Source organism: Nannospalax galili, unplaced genomic scaffold (genome assembly GCF_000622305.1).
Source record: "Nannospalax galili isolate Female #2095 unplaced genomic scaffold, S.galili_v1.0 scaffold1328, whole genome shotgun sequence".
Taxonomy (NCBI): domain Eukaryota; kingdom Metazoa; phylum Chordata; class Mammalia; order Rodentia; family Spalacidae; genus Nannospalax; species Nannospalax galili.
Genome location: NW_008358795.1, coordinates 1,077,025 through 1,097,670, shown reverse-complemented (window position 1 = coordinate 1,097,670; position 20,646 = coordinate 1,077,025). Strand labels below are relative to the sequence as shown.

General features: G+C 45.3%; 1 protein-coding gene across 2 annotated transcripts in view; it reads right to left on the bottom strand.

The window, feature by feature from the left end:
- Positions 1-20,646, bottom strand: part of Pacs1 (phosphofurin acidic cluster sorting protein 1) — a 148,286-nt gene that overhangs the window by 12,975 nt on the left and 114,665 nt on the right. Inside the window, exons 3-11 of one of the 2 annotated variants that reach the window (XM_008822247.2) lie at positions 18,889-18,978; positions 18,132-18,257; positions 13,936-14,080; positions 13,581-13,672; positions 13,420-13,500; positions 10,702-10,761; positions 9,460-9,620; positions 9,012-9,105; positions 4,282-4,362 (exon numbers count right to left, since the gene is read on the bottom strand). In XM_008822247.2, coding sequence (XP_008820469.1) covers positions 4,282-4,362; positions 9,012-9,105; positions 9,460-9,620; positions 10,702-10,761; positions 13,420-13,500; positions 13,581-13,672; positions 13,936-14,080; positions 18,132-18,257; positions 18,889-18,978 — 930 coding nt within the window. The remainder of the gene's footprint in view (positions 1-4,281; positions 4,363-9,011; positions 9,106-9,459; positions 9,621-10,701; positions 10,762-13,419; positions 13,501-13,580; positions 13,673-13,935; positions 14,081-18,131; positions 18,258-18,888; positions 18,979-20,646) is intronic. The other variant, XM_008822249.2, reaches the window with a different exon arrangement.

Genomic DNA, 20,646 nt, shown 5'->3' with positions numbered 1-20,646 from the left:
CAGAGTGCTGGAATTAAAGGCATGTGCCACCACGCCTGGCTTTTAAAAAATTTTTATTTTATGTGTATGAGTGCAATGCCTGCATGCATGTGAGTGCACCCGTGTCGAGCAATGCCACAGAGGTCAGAAGAGGGCTCTGGATTCCCCTGGAACTGGAGTTAAGGATGGTTCGTAGCCGCTATGTGGGTGCTGGGAATTGAACCCAGGTCCTCTGCAAGAGCAGTCAGTGCTCTTAACTGCTGAGCCATCTCTCCAGCCCCTACCCTTCATACTTTCAAAATGTTTATTCATGCCGGGCGTAATAGTGCACACCTGTAGTCCCAGCACTTGGGAAACAGAGGCAAATGGATCTCTGTGAGTTCAAGGTCAGCCTGGTCTACATAGTGAGTTCCAGGACAGCTGGGGCTACAGAGAGACCCTGTCTCAAAAAGACCGAAAAAAAAAAAAAGTTTATTCATTGAGGAATACATTTTATAAAATACTCAAATCTAAAATCCAAACTTGAATTTTTTTCAGACAAGGTCTCATGCATCCCAGGCTGGCCTTGAACTTCTGGTCTTCTCACCTCTACCTCCGGCCTGCTGAGATTGCAAGCAAGTGCCACAACAGCCACTTAGAAGCAGTGCTGGGGATAGCACCTAGGGCTAGGTAGGGAAACCCTTTATCAACTAAGTTCTATCCCTAGACCCGAACTTGATTTGAGTGTGTGCTGGGGATGGAACTCCAATTTTTGTGCAAGTATAGCCAGGGATCTTTAGCTGGATCAAGGCAGCACATTCCAGCACACCTGAAGGGTTCTACCATATGCCTCTTTCCACTCCCATAATTATCAAGTATTCCGACTTCTGTCATTGACAAGTTCTGTCAGTTTGTGAATTTCACATTAACAAATGCATGTTGGGATGTCTGGCTTCTATACAACACCCAACTAAGATTCAGTCTGAGTTGGGGTCTGGAGAGATGGCTCAACAGTTAAGAACACTGGTTGTTCTTATAGAGACCTGGGTTTGAATCCCAGCACCCACATGGCAGCTAACAACTTGTCCACAACCTCAGTCCTAAAGGATCTGATTGCCTCTTTTGACCTCCAAGGGCACTGCATGACACGGGTGCACTTACCTACATGCAGGCAATATACGCATACACATTCAAAGTTAAAAAAAATAAAAAAGATTCAACCTGAGGAAGAAAGAAAGAGTACACGAAATTGTCAGAAAAAAGTGATGGGGAGATATGGGAGGTGTTGGAGGGGAGAGTGGGCATGGATTTGATCAAAACATCTTATATGCATGTATGAAATTCTCAAAAAAGTTAAAAAAAAATTCAGTCTGAGCTGGGTGTGGTGGTGCACGCCTTTAACTCCAGTCCAGGCCTGGTCTACATACTGACTTTCAGGCCACCAGCTGGGTTACAGCGAAATCCTGTCTCAAAAAAAAAATTTAGTCTGAGATTTGGTTAGTCATTGCATTAAAGAATCTCTTTTTTTGGTCTTTTTTGAGACAAAGTCTCCTTGTAGCCCCCAGCTGGCATGGAACTCAGAGACCCACCTGCCTCTGCCTTCTGAGTACTGGGACTGAAGGTGTGCGCCACTACACCCAGCCTGCATTAAAGATTCTTAATCAGGAAGTGACATTATTAGAATTTCATCTCGAAATATCCCTGTAGTGATTTTGTGCAGTATGGAAAGCAATGGGGCAAGAATAGAGACTGCTTTTTTAAATTATAAGTGAATTATAAAGTGATGGCACAGGAGGTTTTCAATTAACCTTGAATCAACCTAATGCTTTATGATACTCAACATGTATAATGTAGTATTTATTAAATATAGGAAACATAAGCCCAAGATGACTCTTGGACTCCATTCAACCACCAGATCTTGCTACGTGGCTCATATCCCAGATGGCGTTTTGTAAAGTTCCCTCTCCCACCCATCCAGTGTCTAGCTCTGTCCCACTGGGTACACTGCCAAGTATCCTGTGAGTGTATCCATCTCAGAGGACCTTTCCCCAGTCTGCATCCATTGCATCTCCCTGGACCTCTGTTGATCCTTGTTCTTGGTGTGCACAGGTGGGTTCCCCTGGAGAGGGACCTTGATGGCACCTTTGTATGCTCTGTACTCAGCATTAGCAGGTACATAAACAGGTATATAGTTAAAGGTTGTATGATGGCACCCCAGCTGATTCAGTTCCATCAAGTCCTAGAAGGAAGTGCTGACCAGTGATCCTCAGAGACTTAATGCTTTAAGTTTCCTGGACACTGAGAGAATGAACAACAGACTATGGAAAAGGGATAACTTCCCAGGGGAAGATACTGGACATTATCTTCCAGAAGGAAATGAGGCTGGTGTGTACTCCTCTAATCCCAGCACTCTGGAGGCAGGGACAGGTGGATCTCTGTGAGATCCAGTGAAGCCAGCCAGGGCTACATAGTGAATTCCAGGACACCTGGAACTAAAGTGAGAAATCCAAATTAGCATTTGGTCAGTTCTACTTAGGGCAAAAGGGGCATTTCTGATTTGCTCATGTGGGGAAGGATCTAGTCTCTAGGGTGGGTTCCATTCCAGGGTAAGGGTTTTAAGAAATAGAGAATAATAAAGGACATTCACAAGTCCAAAGATTAAGATAAAATTTCCAATTTTCCCATTTATTTATTTAAAAAAATTTTTTTTGGTCTTTTTGAGACAAGGTCTCCCTGTAGCCCTAGATGTCCTAGAACTCACTATGTAGACCAGGCTGGCCTTGAACTCACAGAGATCTGTCTACTTCTGCCTCCTGAGTGCTGGGATTAAAGGCATGCACCACCACACCCGGCTTATTTATTTAATTTTTGAGACAGTGACTATATAGCCCTTGATTGGCTAGAACTCATGTAAACCAGGCTGGCCTCAAACTCATAGATATCCAGAGATCCACCTGCCTCTGCCTCCCAGCCCTTTTCCTTTATTTTAATTGATCAATTATTTTGAGACAGGGTCTCCCTATAGCTTCTGCTGGCCCAGAACTTGCTATGTAAACAGGCTGGCCTAGATCTCACAGAGATCCTCCTGCCTGCCTCCTGAGTGCTGGGATTAAAGGTGTATGCCATGCCTAACCCTCCCCCTCCCCCCATTCTTTCTAAGACAGGGTCTCCCTGTAGACCCACCTGGCTTGGAACTCACTATATAGACCAGGCTGGTCTCCATATCACAGAGATCTGCCTGCCTTTGCCTCTGGAGTGCTGAGGTTAAAGGCCTTGGGCCAACATGCCTAGCTCAACCTTTTTTTCCTTTATTTTTTATTTATTTTGAAAAATATTTTATTTTTATTTTATGCAATGCCTGCGGAGGCCAGAAGAGGGCACCAGATTCCCTGGAGTTACAGACAGTTGTTAGCTGATGGACCCAAGTCCCCCCAAATGATGGACCCAAGTCCCTCCAAAATGATGGATTTAAACTAAAATCCCCCAGGCCTGAGAAAAACTGTACAAGGAAGTAAAAATGAAAAATAATTCTAAAGAACAAGCTGAGCTGACCTTTTTCATGCTCCTCTGCCCAAGCTGGAAATCATCCCAGAAGTTCCCCCACCTCTGCTTGGCACATAGCCGCCGCTTGTCTTTAAAAGAAACCTGTGAACTGTCCTCCGAGTGAGGTGGGAGTCCATTTTGCAAAACGCCAATAAATCCTCATGCTTGTTGCATCTCCTGATTTGGGGACTGAGTTATTGGGGTGCGACCTCCCATGAACGTCGGGTACCCCAGTCTGGGGGTCCAACAAGCGACCATGTGGGTGGCAGGGACTGAACCCCTGTTCTCTGGAAGAACAGGAAGTGTTCTTAACTGCTGAACCATCTGTCCAGCTCATCAACCTTTTTTTCTTTATTTTTTAAAAATATTTTATTTTTATAATTTTTTTTTTTTGGAGACAAGGTCTCCCTGTAGCCCCAACTGGCCTGGAACTCGGTATGTAGATCTGTCTGCCTCTGCCTCCTGAGGGCTGGGATTAAAGGCATGCGCCACCACGTCCAACTTATTTTTGTAATTCTTAATTTTATGTGTATGAATGTATAGCCTGCATGTATGTAAGTGCACCCATGTCCTGTAATGCTTGTAGAGGACAGAAGAGGGTGTTGGATTACCCTGGAACTGGAGTTATGGATGGTTATTAGCTGCCACTTGGGTGCTGGGATTTGAACCTGGGTCAGTGCTCTTAACCACTGGGCCATCTCTCCAGCCCCTTTTCCTTTATTTTTAAAGGTACAAAAAACTATTTGAAATGACTGAAGCAGAAGACTAAGCCATACCTACCAGAGTGTCTGTTTCAGTCAAACTGTCATCTTGGTTTTTAATCCAAGTAGATTTGACTTTCTCTAGAGCAGCCAATTCCATCTGCAAAAAGTATAATAATTAATTATCCCTGATCCAAATAATTCATTCTAACGTACTTTACTAGGTCTTACTAGGTCCCTAAGAAACTTAAAATATTCTCACTTAATCTTCAACCTCATGAAGTCTTTAGGGCTTTCATCTTGGGGGAGGGCTGTGGTGTTTTTGTGAAAAACTAAGCTTCAGAGGGGCCAATTTATTTTATTATTCATTTATTTATTTATTTGAGACAGGGTCTCCCTGTTGTCTCAGCTGGCCTGGAACTATGTAGACCAGGCTGGCCTTGATTTCAAAGAGATCCACTTGCCTATGTCTCCTGAGTGCTGGAAGTGTGCCATCACATCCAGTCAATTTATTTTTTTAAATCATTAAGTTAGTGATACAGAGATATAGAACCCAGGAATTCTGTTTTTGTCTTTTTGAGAGGTTTCCCCATAGCCCCAGCTGGCCTTGATCTCACAAAGATCCATTAAGTTAATGATACAGAGATTTAGAGCCCAGGAATTCTGTTTTTTGTTTTTGTCCTTTTGAGAAAAGGTCTCCTTGTAGACCAGGCTGGCCTCGATCTCACAGACCTCCATCTGCAGCAGTGCTGGGATTAAAAACGTGCACCACCACACCCAGCAAACCCAGGAATTCTGACTCCCACTTATGTTGCTAGGGCAGAGGGACTTAAAGTTAGGTAGTTTTCTGCTGGATCTATAAAATCTATGCTCTTAATTCTATGAACATTATTACCTCAAAGGGATGTATGGCACTGCCTTTGCTTGCCAGAGAAGAGAGAATTTCAGTTTGGGACTTTCATTTTGAGACTAAAGACAGCTATGGTAATTAAATGCTATTTGCTTGGTAGAGTCATCCAGAAAACACTCTACAAAGTATATTAAGCAAAAGATGCCCCATATGAAGGCTTAGGTGTGAATTAATTCTCCATTTGTCACAACTTTTATTAGCACTTCTCCCAAATGTCAAGTTTATTAGGCAGTTTATGAAGATGTATAACCAGAGCTTTCATATATGCTAATAATCTGGCTGTGCATGCATCAAGTCACATTGTGAGTGATGGAGCCTTGTGGCTACAGGTGTCACTGACACACTAGCCTCAGGAAATTTCTTCTAAGGAACCAAAAGAGGAAGGAAATATGCAGGACATCACACTTAATCTCAATTACTCAAAGCCCCTTCTCTGAGTAAATCATCAAACTGGGGAATGACAGCCTAATTAAGTTCAGAATACCTCTGGGTAAACTAAGGAACAAAGATTATAAAAGCAGAATCCCTGTGTCACACACTAAACCACCTGGGTACTACTGACACTGGGGGCTGGGTCATTCTTGGCGCACTACAGAATGTTCAGTAGCATTCTTGGCCTTTACTCGCTAAATGCTAGTAGCAGCCCTTCCTATTGGTGACATCCTAGAATTTCCCCAATTATTGCCAATTGTCCCGTGGGAGGCAAGACTGTCCCCAGTGGAGAACCACTACTCAAAGCCATCTCCAAGGCAAATCTGACACATCTGGGCTAGATGCTGTGACCCCAGCCTCTAAGGCTTAAGATGGCATGGCCTGTGCAAAGGCTCACAGCCACACAGAAAAGGCTGCCTCCAGACTGCACAGCTAGTTCATTTATGTGCTGTCTACATGATTATCCCATGTTAACAGAGTCTAGAATCCCAGAGAAGTGCTCCTCAGACCTAGGGTGGGAGATGATCCTCCTCACTCATGGAGCTCAGCATGAACTAGGGTAATAACACAGTTCCACTGGGTGTTTTAAAGTAGCATGATTTGTAAAAGCCTGGGACAGCTACAGTGTTGTCACAGCATGGTGGTGACATTTGATGAGATCTATCTCCCCCATTTCTCAAAAGCTTTATTAAGGTATGTAACAAACAGGCTGGAGAGATGGCTCAGTGGTTAAGAACACTGACAGTTCTTGCAGAAGACCCAGGTTCAAATCCCAGCACCCACATGGCAGCTAACAACTGTCCATAACTCCAGTTCCAGGGGATCCAACAGCCTCTTCTGTCCTCCTTGGGCACTGCACAACACAGGTGTACTTACTTACATGCAGGAATAACACTCATACACATAAAAAAATAAATTAATTAATAGTCAGGTGTGGTGGTGCACGCCTGCATTATTTTGATATATCACAGTGAAAGATTTATCGTCCTCTTTTTTTTTTTTTTTTCTTTAAAAAAAAAAAAAAAAAAAAAAAAAAAAAAAAAAGATATGTAACAAAGAAAAACTGGAACAAACCCCCAAGTCTTCAAGCTTCTGTTCCTGCTTCTTTATCTTAAGGCTGGGGCTCAGGGGCCTTAGCATGTGTGAGGCCTTAGGTTTGATCCTCAGTCCCACCCCTACCAGAAATGAAGGGCTCTTTTCCACCCGGGCCCTGGAGTCTACAGTCCTCCAGCTATGTCTGACTGTTTGGCACTGGAAGTGTTCCTGAGGTCCCAGCAGTCTAGTCTATGCCATGGGCAATGGTAGCTATTGATCTGGCAGAGTGTATGTGCGTGTCTCAAGTGTGTGTGTTAAGTGAAGGACCAGTCTCTAACACCTTTACTGACAGTGGGATACAAAGAGTAACTTCCAGTGGCAGGAAGTCTGGGCTCGAAGTCTGCATCTTGGGCTGGTGTCCTGAAGCACTGTCAGGCTCTACTGCTGTCAGCTCAGAGGACCAAATCATGCTGCTACAGTGTGCTTGAGTTTTGAGAAAACTCAACAACAGTAGCAATTTGTATCAGCAAACATTCTTTCTGGCTCTAGTAATAAACTGAATTCTCTAAAAGTTTCTAAAAGTGGAACATTACAAAGAATCCATGAATGCTGACATAGCTGAGTGATAGAGTTCATTCTCTGCACAGCAAAGCCTGTTCTAGCCCCTGTACCACAAAAAGAAAAAGACTGAAATAATTATAATAATAGTAATAAAAGCAACAGCTCTCAGCAACAGGGATGAAGCTGCATCCTGCTGCCTCCCCACATTCAGCAATCGACTACATGTTTTCCTAATCTACCCGGAAGTTCTCCATGTGAAGAGGCACAGCTTTGTTCTACCATTTCAAAGTGCCTTCAAATGAAAGGATTTCACAGTTCCACACCCACATCAAGACATATGGGACTCTTCAAAATAGAAATTTCATCAGGGAAACAAAGCAAGTTTGAGATTTGGCCAAGGGAACCAGAATTTGAAGGACTTATGTAGAAGATACTCAGATTCAATCACTTTTAGAACTCCAGAATTGAAATCTGCTAAGGACCTGTGATAGTAAAAGCAGCAATAGCTTATACTTCCTGCAGATCAATCAGCATGCATTCTGCTGAGCCTGACCCACAGGATCTCACAGAACTCCATGTGCTTTTCACATGGACGTTGCAGCCAAGGAAACAGAAGCTTGAGAACAAGCAATTCAACATTCACACTGGGAATTCCATCCTTTACAGGCAAGCGCTTTTTGGTTTGATTTTGCCCAAATGAGGAGTCATCATACTGTGGAGACTGGGTTCTGAGCTAACTGGGCTCCTGAACCAATACCTTTACCAAATAAGGCTTCTGAGTGTCAAGGTGATTTTCTCTCAATATTGTAAACCAGCTTTTGCTCATAATAATAGCTCCACTTGCTGATTCAGAATGCAAAAGTGCTGGGGACGTGGACTGGAAAGCAGTAAGCTGAAGCTTCTCCACAGGGTAATTTTTGGCAAAGGCCAGAGTTTTTATTTTCTCACGAGGAACCAGTGGTCCCTGTTGGTCAGCTGCATCTTAACCAGGGAGAGATAAGCTGGGAGACAGCCCCGCCTGGTGGCAGAAGGGAAAAAGGCCACTGTTGACATACCCCAGGAGAGGAGCCGGCCAGCCACAGACTGCTTTTCGGCAGATGAAGTGCCTTGCACCTTCAGGTCATCTCCTCAGTTAATATCCACCAGCAGGATAAGATCTGTATTTCCCCTGGTGAACAAATGACTGCATACCTCATCTGCTGCTAAAGCAGCAAGAACTGGAGAGCTTTGGATTCTCTCAACAGAAAAACATCGTTCTGAACAGCACACCACAGCTATTATGAAACTAGGTATGATATCCACCTGCCTTTAGTTGTGAACAAAGGAATGAACAGCTTTCCCAGCCCGAGGTGGACTTGGCATCCTCAGACTCCTGCCTATGACCAGCTGCTGGGTGATGGGTGTCACGGCTCTTTCCTCCTGCTCAGCAGGCAAATCAAAAGCTCCTCACTAGATTTTACCTTCCTCAAGGGCACTGCTCCTTTTGGAGCTCTCCACTCAGCAAAGCCCATTTACTACCTTCTGGACAAATCCCTCTGTCTCTTTATGCCTGTTCTTTCCCCAGTCTAGAAGACAGAATTACATCCTCCTGGCTGACTGCCTTCGTTAGGCCCTATATTCTCAGCCACCTCACAGAGTGCCTGAGGCAGGAGGGAAGGCTCTATGCCACATAGGAGCAGGCTGAAAGGACACCTGACCAGACACAGCAATGCCCCTGGATCACTAAGTTCCCAACCAGGGCTGAGAGTAACAAGGCTGAAGCCACTCTTTGGAGGCCCCCAAGGAGCCATGCTCAGAGAGGCAGAGGGCCCCGAGTAAGAAGCCAGTACACAGGTCCCTCTCCCACCCCTTGTTGCCATCCATCTGCTCACAGGGCTGGTGGTGTCTTTTCCGAGGCTGCCCTTGCTGTTGAGGCTGCCAATCTCCGTCTGTGAGCTGGACTGTGACATCCCCTCAAAGAAGGGCCTGCAGCAAAGAAGCACAGCCGGGGTCAGTGGTGACCACAGCTCAGAACAGTGGCTCACAAGAGCTGAGTGGAGTTGGTGTTAGAGGCAGGTCAACAGCTTGGGCTTTGAGGATACTGGTGAGGTAGGATGCTTTGGGGTAGAGAAGGGAATCTGGGCTAAGGGATTTCCAGAGACTCCTATCAAGACTTTTGTCAGTCAGAGGCAAAACACTGATCTCTACCAGGGAGCTACAGGCTCAGAGAAGAATGAAGTGACATGATTCCCTGAGTGAGGTACAAGAAAGGATGCAGGGAACACCATGGCAGAGGGAAGAGGGGGCTCAGAGACAGCCTAGGAGGAGCTTGGGCCTCACTTGAGCTTTGGCTTTGGGGTACTGAGGATGCTCTCAGTCTCCTCCATTTCAGGGCCGCTGTCGCTGGGGTTGTACATCTCTAAGCTGTCGTACAGTTCATCCAGGTCCTCTTCCACTTCCCGAATCTGCTCCCGGGACACATGCTCCAGCCCAAAGCCCACCTGTAAGCAGAACGAAGATTTCTGAATTGGTGTTCTTCCTATTAACATTTGTGGTTAAATGAACAACTCTGTCTCCTAGGCCAGCTGCCAATGGGTCTCCCCAGTACTCCTTGTAAAGAGATGTGCCATAGAGTCATGGCTGAGTAGCCTGACTTGGATAGCAGGGACATGGTAGGGCTTTCCTTCTCAGTTACTCTCAATACCCACACCAGGACTGGTAACAGGAGGAAGAGTGTACTGATGTGCTTCCTAAGGAACCATACAAGAAAACCCAGAAGCCAGGCCTGGTTGGGCTAGCCTGCCTTCCTCTGCAGCCCATGGAGGGACAAAGATCCTCTTTCAACAATTCCTTCCTTCCTTCCTTCCTTCCTTCCTTCCTTCCTTCCTTCCTTCCTTCCTTCCTTCCTTCCTTCTTTCCTCCTTCCTCCCCCCCCAACCCCTCCCCCTTCTTCTTCTTCGTCTTCTTGTTTTTTGGTCTTTTTGAGACAGGGTCTCCCTGCAGCCCCAGCTGGCCGGGATTTCCTGTGGAGATCCAGCTGGCCTTGAATTCACAGATATCCACCTGCCTCTGCCTCTGCCTCTGCCTCTGCCTCCTGAGTGCTAGGATTAAAGGCATGTGCTATCATGCCTGGCCTCTCTCAACAATTTCTATCTTTAATTCTCTTTTATTCTACAGATAAGTGAGAACTGGAGCCAAGACCTCCAGAATCTGGGAGGCTCCAATCAGTGGGCACTAACCACTGAGGGTACACCCACGGCTCAGGCTGCTGCTGCTGCTGGGATGTGAGAGAAAATTAAAAATCAGCCAGATCTGTCATTTCCACCCCACACCAGAGGCTTAGGTATTAGCCAAATGGTTGGGTGTAACTGTGCTACCTGTTTCTAAATACCATGAAACTGCATACTTCACGTTTTCAAGTAGCATAAAGTTCTTCTCCAGCAGCTCTGCTATATAGGCAAGGAGGGCAGGAATCATGACCCCGGAATCCTGACTCCCAACAACTACACAGGACAGGATTGAAGCATGAAATTGCGAATTCTAATCAGCATTAACCCTGGAAATGAGGGGGGGGTGTCATACCTCATCAGAAACTTTGAATCGTTTCAGGAGGGCCACAAACTTCTGTTTGATGTTAGGTTGCTGTGGAGACAAATTATACATTGTTCTCAAGTAACATCTACTCATGGTTAGTTCAAAAGACACTGTCACAAGCCCACCCCTGCCAGGATCAGTGAGAAAATAAAAAGCCAAGGCAGAGCTGCTGCCCCTGCATTGAATACCTCTCTGGAAAAACAGGCGGATGTGGGTGCAGTTCCCAGAGCACTGGGAGGCTGGGAGGCTGGAAGGCAGTCTCATATATCCCCAAGACCTCCACTGCACCCCAATAATTCCAAGTGGTACACCCCTATTCCATCCTCTGCTCTGTCCTTCAGACCTAGATGCCAGCTGGTGAGGGCCCTAGATAACCATGCTCTGTTTCAGAACAGCATTCAGCCTCTTCTTGCATGACCATAAGGTAGCAGCATCAGCAACCCACACCTACAGTCTCCCGCTCTCCTCCCTTAGTCTGTACTGGATAACTTTGGCCCTCCTGCCTCTACTAGTACTACCATTGCCTTCATTCAGGCCTTTTCTCCATGTATCTGAGGTTACTGCAATGGCCTTGTCCCCACCTGGCTGATGGTCAATTTTGTTTTCTCTAGAGCCCATCATATTGCTTTACCCCAATCTGGCAGTCTTGGCTGGTCCCTTTCCTTGAGAACAGTGCTTCGAACAGCCTCACCATGAGCCAAGTGGAAACTCATTGTTCATACTTCGAAACACTGCTCTGGGTCTTTACACTGAACAAGACCTTTCTCAACATGAACTTGGTCTTCAAAAATCTACCTTTTGGCATCTCATCCAAGATGCTGCCAGAGCAGGCCATTTCCCATTAGGGTCATCACTATCCCTACGCAGAATGCTACCTTACAGCACCCATCCTATTGTGTAACAGTTACTTATTGAGATGAGTCTGCATTTCCAGATAACGGAGCTCACTGATGACCCAGAGCCTGGGCTTCCTGACTTCACTGTGTCTCTTGTTCTGTTCTGGGTTCCAGGCTTAGTTTGTGCCTGCACATATTTCTGGCCTAAATGACAGGCTCCGATTTGGGAAAGGAAATAATTGACTTACACACTTAAAACTTTGAGAGTGGTAGGAAGGGAGAACTAATATGACATGTAAACTTGAGTTCACAGTGACAGAGAATGTAAGACACAAGTAGGTCAGTGTCTAGGACAAAGTGTTCCTGGTGGGGAGAGGAAAATGTACATGCACAGAAGAGAACACAAAGCAAAGGGCCATTAATAAATGTACAGAAACACAACTAGAAAGTACTTGCAGCTTCCAGTAGCACTTGTGGGGGATGGATATTGTCACTAGTCTCTGGTTATACACTGGGTAGTACTAAGAAGACCATAGGAAAAAGGACTCAGGAAGCCCTGGGGGCATCCTGTGGGGAGAAAACAGGACCTCCCATGATTACAGAGAAAAGAAAGAGAAATGCTCAGCAGAGGAAACTGACAGAGGGCCCTATAGCTGATCTCCCTTCTCAGAGTGCATGAAGGGAAGGGCTGGGTTCTGGGAACCTGTCTTCCACAGAGAGCTTAGAAACCTGGGTAAAATGGAGCAGTTCTTACGCTCCTGAGTCACTGATGCAAAGGGAAAATCAGGGTTTAGTCTTAGAGCTTTCTTGAAAGTCTCATGACCTTTATTTATTTATTTATTTATTTTAAATTGGGTTTATTTTTATATGTGTATGAGTATTTTCCCTGCATGTAAATGCACTACATGCATGCAATGCCCATGGAGGCCAGAAGAGGATGATGGATCCCCTGGAACTGTAGTTATGGATGGCTGTTAGTTGACATGTGGGTGCTAGAAGTGAACCTAAGTCCTCAGCAAGAACAGCCAGTACTCTTAATCACAGAGCCATCTCTCCAGCCCTAACATCTCATAACCCTTGCCTGCAGAGGTGAGAGGGTTATTTCATGGTGGGAGGCCAGGCTGGGATACATCTTCAGAAGGGCAGGTCTTCCCTAGATGGGAAGAAAACTCTCTCCTCTCTCAGGATGTCAGGCCTTAGGCTGACTCTGCACTTAAGAGAACATAATGAAACACTTCTCCCCTGGGACTTCTGAGGTGCCTGTATGCAAATACAGGAACTCTAGGATCAGCCAGAGGTCACTGAAGAGCTCAAGTTTTTAGCCTCTCAGTCCAGAACTCCAACTTCGGCAAGAATAAGGGCTGAAGGAATCTTAGGTAGAAGACATAATCAAAAGGGTTCTGCCTCTAGGGTAATCGATCCAAGGCAGGAACTATATGTAATGTAATTAAGCCATAGCAAACCCAGAGTTTTCTGCGGTTCTCAAGTTCTAGTTTATTACAACAGTATTTCTAGAGAGCTGGTTTCTCTCTGCAGTAGACAATACATCACTTCAAACAATCACCTGGAGGAGAGGTTGGGTATGTCAGTCATTGTGCTCCCTAAAGAAATATTTGATTTGTTTCAGATTCTGGAAAAATGGTTATCAGCTTTCTTTGTATCCTGCATAATCTACAGCCTTAACATCCTGTGCACCAGAGTGGCTCCTAACACACCAATTCTTAGTGGGTGGTAGTAGAGATTCTGGGGATGGTTCAGAATCTTCAGGGTATGACCACGAGGGGACAGAATACCCCATGAGGTCTGAATGCACTACTTCCCTCCTAATCCAAGGGTCAGAGCTGTGCTGTACTGGACCTAGATGGCTCACCCTAGTGATGGCTGAGGTTGAGGTCAGTTTCCTCCGAGTTTTCTTTACTTTCCGAAGATCCTCATCTTCATAGAATAGGTCCTGAGCAGGCAGGAGACAGAATGAGGCTGGGGAATCTCAGGAGCTTCTCACACTGTGAGGGAGGGGCCAAGGGACGTTACCTGCCCATGCAATGGATCATCACTGCCTTCTTGCTCCGAGGAGAAGCTTTCCTCTTCTTCCTCAGAATAGTTGTCAATATCGGGAGAGCGATCTGGAACAGACAGACACCATGGTAAGAGCCTTACCCTGGGATAGTTAGCCTAAGAGACTTTGAAAGATAGGAATCAGTATGACTGGGTTGGAGGGAAGGGCCATAGCCAGGGTGAGGCCATGCATTATTTTAGAGCTCTGAAAGCTTCTTTTGCTCGGGTACATTTCATGTGTATTTTGTTCAGCTTTCCCAGGCTGGAGGCCAGGTCAGGGCACTAGTTCCCTCATCTTCCATAGGGTCTGCAGACACTGCATATATCTTACCAGACAGCTTGGATTTGATTCCTTCATGGTCAATGGGCTGGCTGGACAAAGAGTAGATCTTTATTTCTGCCACAGGTACAGAGACATCCTTCACATTGCTGTGCAGGCCAAGCACCAGAGCACCCTCATTGGGGTGTTGCATCACCTATGAACAAAGAATGCAGCAGAACCACCTTAGCAGAACTGTCATTTTCATAAATCCGAGTGGACATACAAGCCAATGGCAATGGCGTTCTGTTAATATTTTCCTTCTCACTTCCAAATCTATGCCTACTGTTTTCCTATTGCTTTCAAGGCCTTATGTTTAAAAACTATCTCCAGGGGCTGAAGAGATGGCTCAGCAGTTAAGAGTCTACTGCTCTCTCAGAGGACCTAAGTTCTATTCCCAGCACTAATGTTGGGTGGCTCATAACTGTCTGTAACTCCAGCTCTAGGGGAGCCAACACTTTTCTTCTAGACTCCATGGGTTTGTTACACTCATGTGTGCACATATGTACACACACACCCACATACACACACACCCACAAACAATAAATCTAAAAAAGAAAAAACCCAACAATCTCCAAGTTATAACATGGAGAGGCATGCCTCTAGCTTAGCTACCAGGAAAGACTACAGCAAAAGGATCTCTTGCGCTCAGAAGTTCAAAACAACACCCCACCAAAACCAAAACCAAAACCAAGCCAAACACTTATCTTCCAGAAGTACCACCTGCTGCTCAGGGCCATGTACTTAAAGATAACAAATGAACCTTGAGGTTGAACATGATTGCTAATCTGTAGGGTCCCATGTTAGATTAAGTCCTTTACAGGGAAACTAGTTCTCATGGCTGGGTGAAGGCCAGGCCAATATGCACTGGTCAAACTGCCTGGCAATGAGGAAAAGAGCCACAGAATACAGGGAAACGGTGGAGCTTGACATAGTTGGGGGAGTAGGATTTGACATGAATTCCCTCCCCAGTACCTCATCCTCATATAAAACCTCAAGACAAAAGACAGATTAGTCTATTCACCTAGACTACTGGGACCGTAACATTTTTTCTTACTTCATTTACTAAGGTACAAATAAAAATTTAAAACTGTCTGATGGCCTTGTTCTACTTCTCCTTTGCCTGGCACATAGAAGAACTGCACAAGTGAGCAGACACAGGAGAAAAACGGCAGCCTAGTTTCTTACTGTTGGAGAGAGAGAGAAAAGGGAAAAGTAAGAACAGGCTCTATGGTATTGTGTTAGAACTGAGGTTACCACTGTGCATTCTTGGTGGGATAGGTATGTGCATAAACATTCAAACAGCCATGGCCTATGTGCATGAGGGCATATGTGCACATGTGTATGTATGTACATACTTCCTAGTTCTGTCTGCTGAAAGAAGTAACAATATCCCTATTGGAGACATGAGTACTCCTAGTACTCTGATCTGGTTTTCTTTTTTTGTCTTTTTGAGACAGGGTCTCCTTGTAGCCCCAGCTGTCCTTGAATTCACTATGTAGACCAGGCTGGCCATGAACTCACAAAGTTCTGCCTGCCTCTGCCTCCCAAGTGCTGGGATTAAAGGTGTGCACCACCATGCCTGGCCTTCTGATCTGGTTTTCTAAGTACCATTCTCCACTAAAATACCCCAGGGCTCCTCAGAAAATCAGCTCATTCCAAGGCTGGGTCAGGGAAAGGACAAGGTAAGTGTGGGCTATTTTGTACCAGAAAGTAAGACAGCATGTAAAGGATGAAGGGTCCTATCAAAAGGACATACAAGAAAGCTTGGGGGGTAATAAGTCCCTGGCGCGCGCGCGCGCGCACACACACACACACACACACACACACACACACACGCATGCATGCACGCACGCACGCACATCAGATTAAACCGCATCAATAAAACAAGAATCCACAGGCCATAACTGATATAAATAAGTGAATCAATTGGTAAATGGAAAAAGGGAGTGATGTATGGATCAAATAATCACTAAAGGAGGGATGGCAGGATGAGAAATTCAGTTTGACAAGCGTTGAAGTATTAAGCAATTCAGGCAAAAATCATGAATAGATGGGGACTGGAGACATGTCTCAATGAGTGAAAGTGCTTGCCATGTAAGTCTGAAGACCTGTTTGGCTCCCAGAACTTGGTAAAGCTAGATGCAGCAGTGTTACAACAGCACATTTCTGCAATCCCAGCAGTCCTAATGGCAGAAAGGAAGTGGATAGGCCAGCTAGCCCGGTGTACTAGAGGTAAACAAAGCAGAAAGCAAGGTCTGATGCCCAAGGTTTTCCTCTCACTCCACATGCATGCCATGCCATGCATATACTGGCATTCACATACACAAACAAGAACACATATCCATCATTCACATACACATGAAAAATCATTAATACATGCTAAAACCAGTTACTGAAAGAGATAGTTACAGTCTTAAAATGCTGCCATATAAAATATTTTTTCAGGGCTGGAGAGATGGCTCGGTGGTTAAGAACACTGGCTGCTCTTGCAGAGGACATGGGTTTGATTCCCACACGGTGGCTAATAACCATCTTAGCAGCAGTTCTAGGGGATCTAACGCCCTCTTCTGACCTCCGTGGGCACTCCAGGACTCGGGTACACTTACATACACGTAAGCAATACACTCATACACATAAAATAAAAAAATAAAAAAATATCTTTCACTAGTGAGCACAAAGTATTTATTTATTAGCTTTGTAGTTAAATCCTGACAGACACCACCTTAACTGAGTAGCAGCAGTGATCACCAGCAGAGAAAGCACAAGTGGACGTCATGTGCAGCCCGCAGTATGTTGGGAAGAACAGAGTTACTTTGGTGAAGCTAATGTGAAGATGATGACAGATAAGCACAGACTGAAGAGCATTTGATAAAGTAACCAGCCTGTACTTTCAGGAACTATCAAGGTCATGAAAGGCAAGGAAAATCCCGGGACAACCACAGACTGCTGGAGACCAGAGATGCGATGAAGAAACACAACCATCTCCTAGATCTGGTCCTGGGCCTTGAGATGTTCCCACAGGACTGGGCACTGCAGGTTAGACAGTAATCATATGTCCCTGTTAATGTCCTATCTGTGGTGGTGGCATGGGGCTTAGGTAGGACAGCACTTTTGTGTTTAGGAAATTAACAAACGTAGTATTAACATGTAATGGGGGCATCATTCCTGCAACTTACTCTCAAATGGCTCGGGAAAAACACCTAGTATCCACAATATACAGAAAGAAAAGTGAGGCAGTCACAGTAATAGTTAACAAGTTAGGTATCTGGATGAATCTGGCATATGAAGATTTTGTTTATTTTATTATTATTTGGTTTTATTATTATTATTACTATTATTATTTGGTCTTTTTGAGACAGGGTCTCCCTATAGTCCCAGCTGGCCTAGAACTCACCTTGTAGACCAGGCTGGCCTTGAACTCACAGAGATCTGCCTGCTTCTGCCTTCTGAGTGCTGGAATTAAAGGCGTGTGCCACCATGCTCAGTTATTATTTTTATTTTTATTGTAGTGCCTGTATGTATGCAAGTGCACCTGTGTCTTGCAATGCCTGTGGAGGCCAGAAGAGGGCATTGGACTTCCTGGAACTGGAGTTACAGACAGTTGTTAGTGGGTGCTGGGAATCGAACCTGGGTCCTCTGCAAGAGCAGCCAATGTTCTTAACCACTGAGCCATCTCTCCAGCCCTCTATTTTAATAATTTTTCTATAAAACTGACTTTAAAATTATGTCACAATGATGTACCTATAGTCCCAGCTACATGGGAAGCCAGGGCAGGAAGTTAATTTGAGACTAGGAGTTTGGGCTTGGCCTGGGCAACACAGTGAGACTCATCTAAAAAGAAAAAAAGAGATAAAAGAGAAACATATTTTTGTAAAAGAGTATGTAATTGATAAAAAAAACAGCTCGGCCCACACCCCTTTAATCCCAGGACTTCGGAGGCTAAGGCAGATGGAGCTCTGCAAGTTCAAGATGAACCAGGTCTACATAGTGAGTTGTAGCCCAGACAGGTCTATATAGTGAGACCCTGTCTCAAAAACAAAAACAAAAAAGTTAGAGCCTAAATTTCCAACAAAATAATTAACCTATAAAGAAAATTAAATACTGCCAGCATGCTGGGAACATCATCTTCTGGGGGAACAGTCAGGCCTAGCACTCTCTTGGCTTCTTACTTAGAGGTCTGTAGTCTGAGACTGTATTCTGCTCACCTCTGCCATGTTGATGAGTCCCACAGCCAACGTCTTATAGCCTAAGATGGTCCGGTTCTTGTACCGCTTTCTCCTTTGCAACATGATCTGCAATTTGTTGGCATCTCGCTTAAGGAAATGAGGGTACTGAGGAAGAAACCAGTATAGATGGTTACTAAGCAATCAGGACCTCAGGGTCCTGCAAGAGGACATATGACCCTTTGTGCTTCAGTTTCTCCTGTCTATAAAAATGATTGGTCAGAGTGAGAAAGAAATGCTGGAGGGGCAGTTCAGGGTGCCTGGGAGGATTCACACAGGCTTAGAAACCACCTCATTCTTTGCCATTTGGTCAGGTGTTTTGTCCACATGGTTCAACATAGGTTACCGGGATTATAATGAAAGAGATACTCTGGGAGAGATGAAGAGAAGATGGACCTAGCAGGGACCGAAAGGGGCTGTACCCCACTGGGGCCCGAGATTAGGATCAGTAAGGAAAGGGGATAGGCTGAGTGTGGTGGGGCACAGTGGGCAGCTACATATCAGCTACGGTCAGGTAGAGGGAGGCTGAACCTCAGCATCAACAGCCCCAGTCTAGCACTCCTATCTGGCCTGGCTCAGGGGCTGCTCAGGCCCAGCATTAGTCATGAGCCTCTGGGTGACTTCTGTTATTTCCTGTCAAAGTTGGGCTCTGGCTGCTTTTGGAGAAAAAAATGTCCAGGATTGAGAACCAGGCTGGTCAAGGCTGGTTAGAGAACTTCAAGGTTCAGGAAATTCTTACCTGAAGGGAAAAGGTTAGTTGGAGCTCTGTTTCTACCAGGCCACTTGCTGGAAGGATGATCTCATTGGAGCGAAGAATCCTTTTTGAACCCTGAAACCAAGAAAACTTCTGTCAAACCTGTATTGCCAAAAACCAGACCAAAGGAATGATGTACTCTGCTCACACATTAGTTACAAGCATGTCCCCAAGTCCTCATTCTATTGTTACTCTGCCAGGCTTATTTAGTAAATTAACTATTCTGGTGATGGTGGTGGTGGTGATGATATATGTGTATATGTTGTGCTGCTGAGGCACGTGCCAGGCAAGCACTCTATCACCAGTCTATACTCCTAGTCCTTATAACTCTTGTTTTAAATCCAACTGAACCTGCTGAACATGCCTAGAAACACAATCCAGCTAGCTAGGTGGTCTAAGTCTTAAGTGGCCTAAGTAACACTGCCTAGTAACCATATCATAATATCTCCAGTCTGTTCACTGTCCTATCTGCTCTTCCAGATGTATCATGTCTTCCTAATTCTCCTAACATCTCTGACCTCTTCCCTCAAGTGCTAACTTTGATTCTCTTCACAGAGATAACTGGAGCAGCTCCCACCACATAAACCTTCTGCCTGGCACCTGCCCTCACCTTCTCTCTTGTCACAGATAACTGCCTCTGCTCCCATTCAAAGTTGAGGGACAGCCCCACCCTGGCACTAACCTCCTCCTTTCTCAACCACTCAAAGGCACTGCTTGAGCCATTCTTTCTTCTCTTCCATAATCAACTTTCCTCACCTATCTCAGATTCTGTTAGATTCTTACATTCAAATGTAAATGTGTCATTACTTCCAACAAAACAAAAAACAAAACCCCTCTTGGTCCCCCTGGCCACCATCCCACAGGTGCTTCCCTTCACAGCAGACTCCTTGAGAACTCTGCTGCCATTTCTCCAAATGCATTCCAGTAGACCTCGGTTAGCCTCACGCCATCAAACTACTACTGGCAAGATGGCTAGCACCCTCCTTTAGTGAGTCTGAAGGCCTCTTCTTTTTTGACAGTGCATCACTTGCTGTTTCCTGAACATCACAGTCTGGGGATTCCCTCTTACCCTGGAGTGCTCTTGGGAGTCCTTCCTGACTTCCTGGCACTGGAGGGCTGGGGCCTCCCTCCCCAGCTGGGCTCTCCTCTCTCTTTTTTTTTTTTAAAATTATTATTTTTATTTTACGTGTATGAGTGTATTGCCTGCATGTATGTGAGTGCACCCATGTCGTGCAGCGCCACAGAGCTCAGAAGAGGGCTTCGGATTCCCCTGGAACTGAAGTTAAGGACTGCTAGTAGCTGCCATGTGAGTGCTGGGAATTGAACCCCGATCCTCTGCAAGAGCAGTCAGTGCTCTTAACTGTTGAGCCATCTCTCCAGCCCTATTTTTTTAAAAAAATATATTTTATTATTTTTGTAGGACCCTGAGACCCTCTTCATTCACCTGCTACCCCCCAATCCCTCCAGACCCCCTCTAACTGTTTTAGCTTCTGTAAAATGCTTGGCTGCTGCTTTAGACATGTCTAGACATGCCCTGACCCCCGCCTGCTATCGCCCCCCCTTCCAGGAAACTATAGATTAAGCAAGCCTGGGCATGAAAACCGCCCTATAAGGTAAAAACGGAGACTCCTGGCCCCACAGATAACAGTCAGCACATTCCACAGCCCTGAGAATAGCACCTACCAATAAGAAACTTCCAGGGCTGCATCTTATACATCCTATCAGTTTAAAATGCACGTGCAG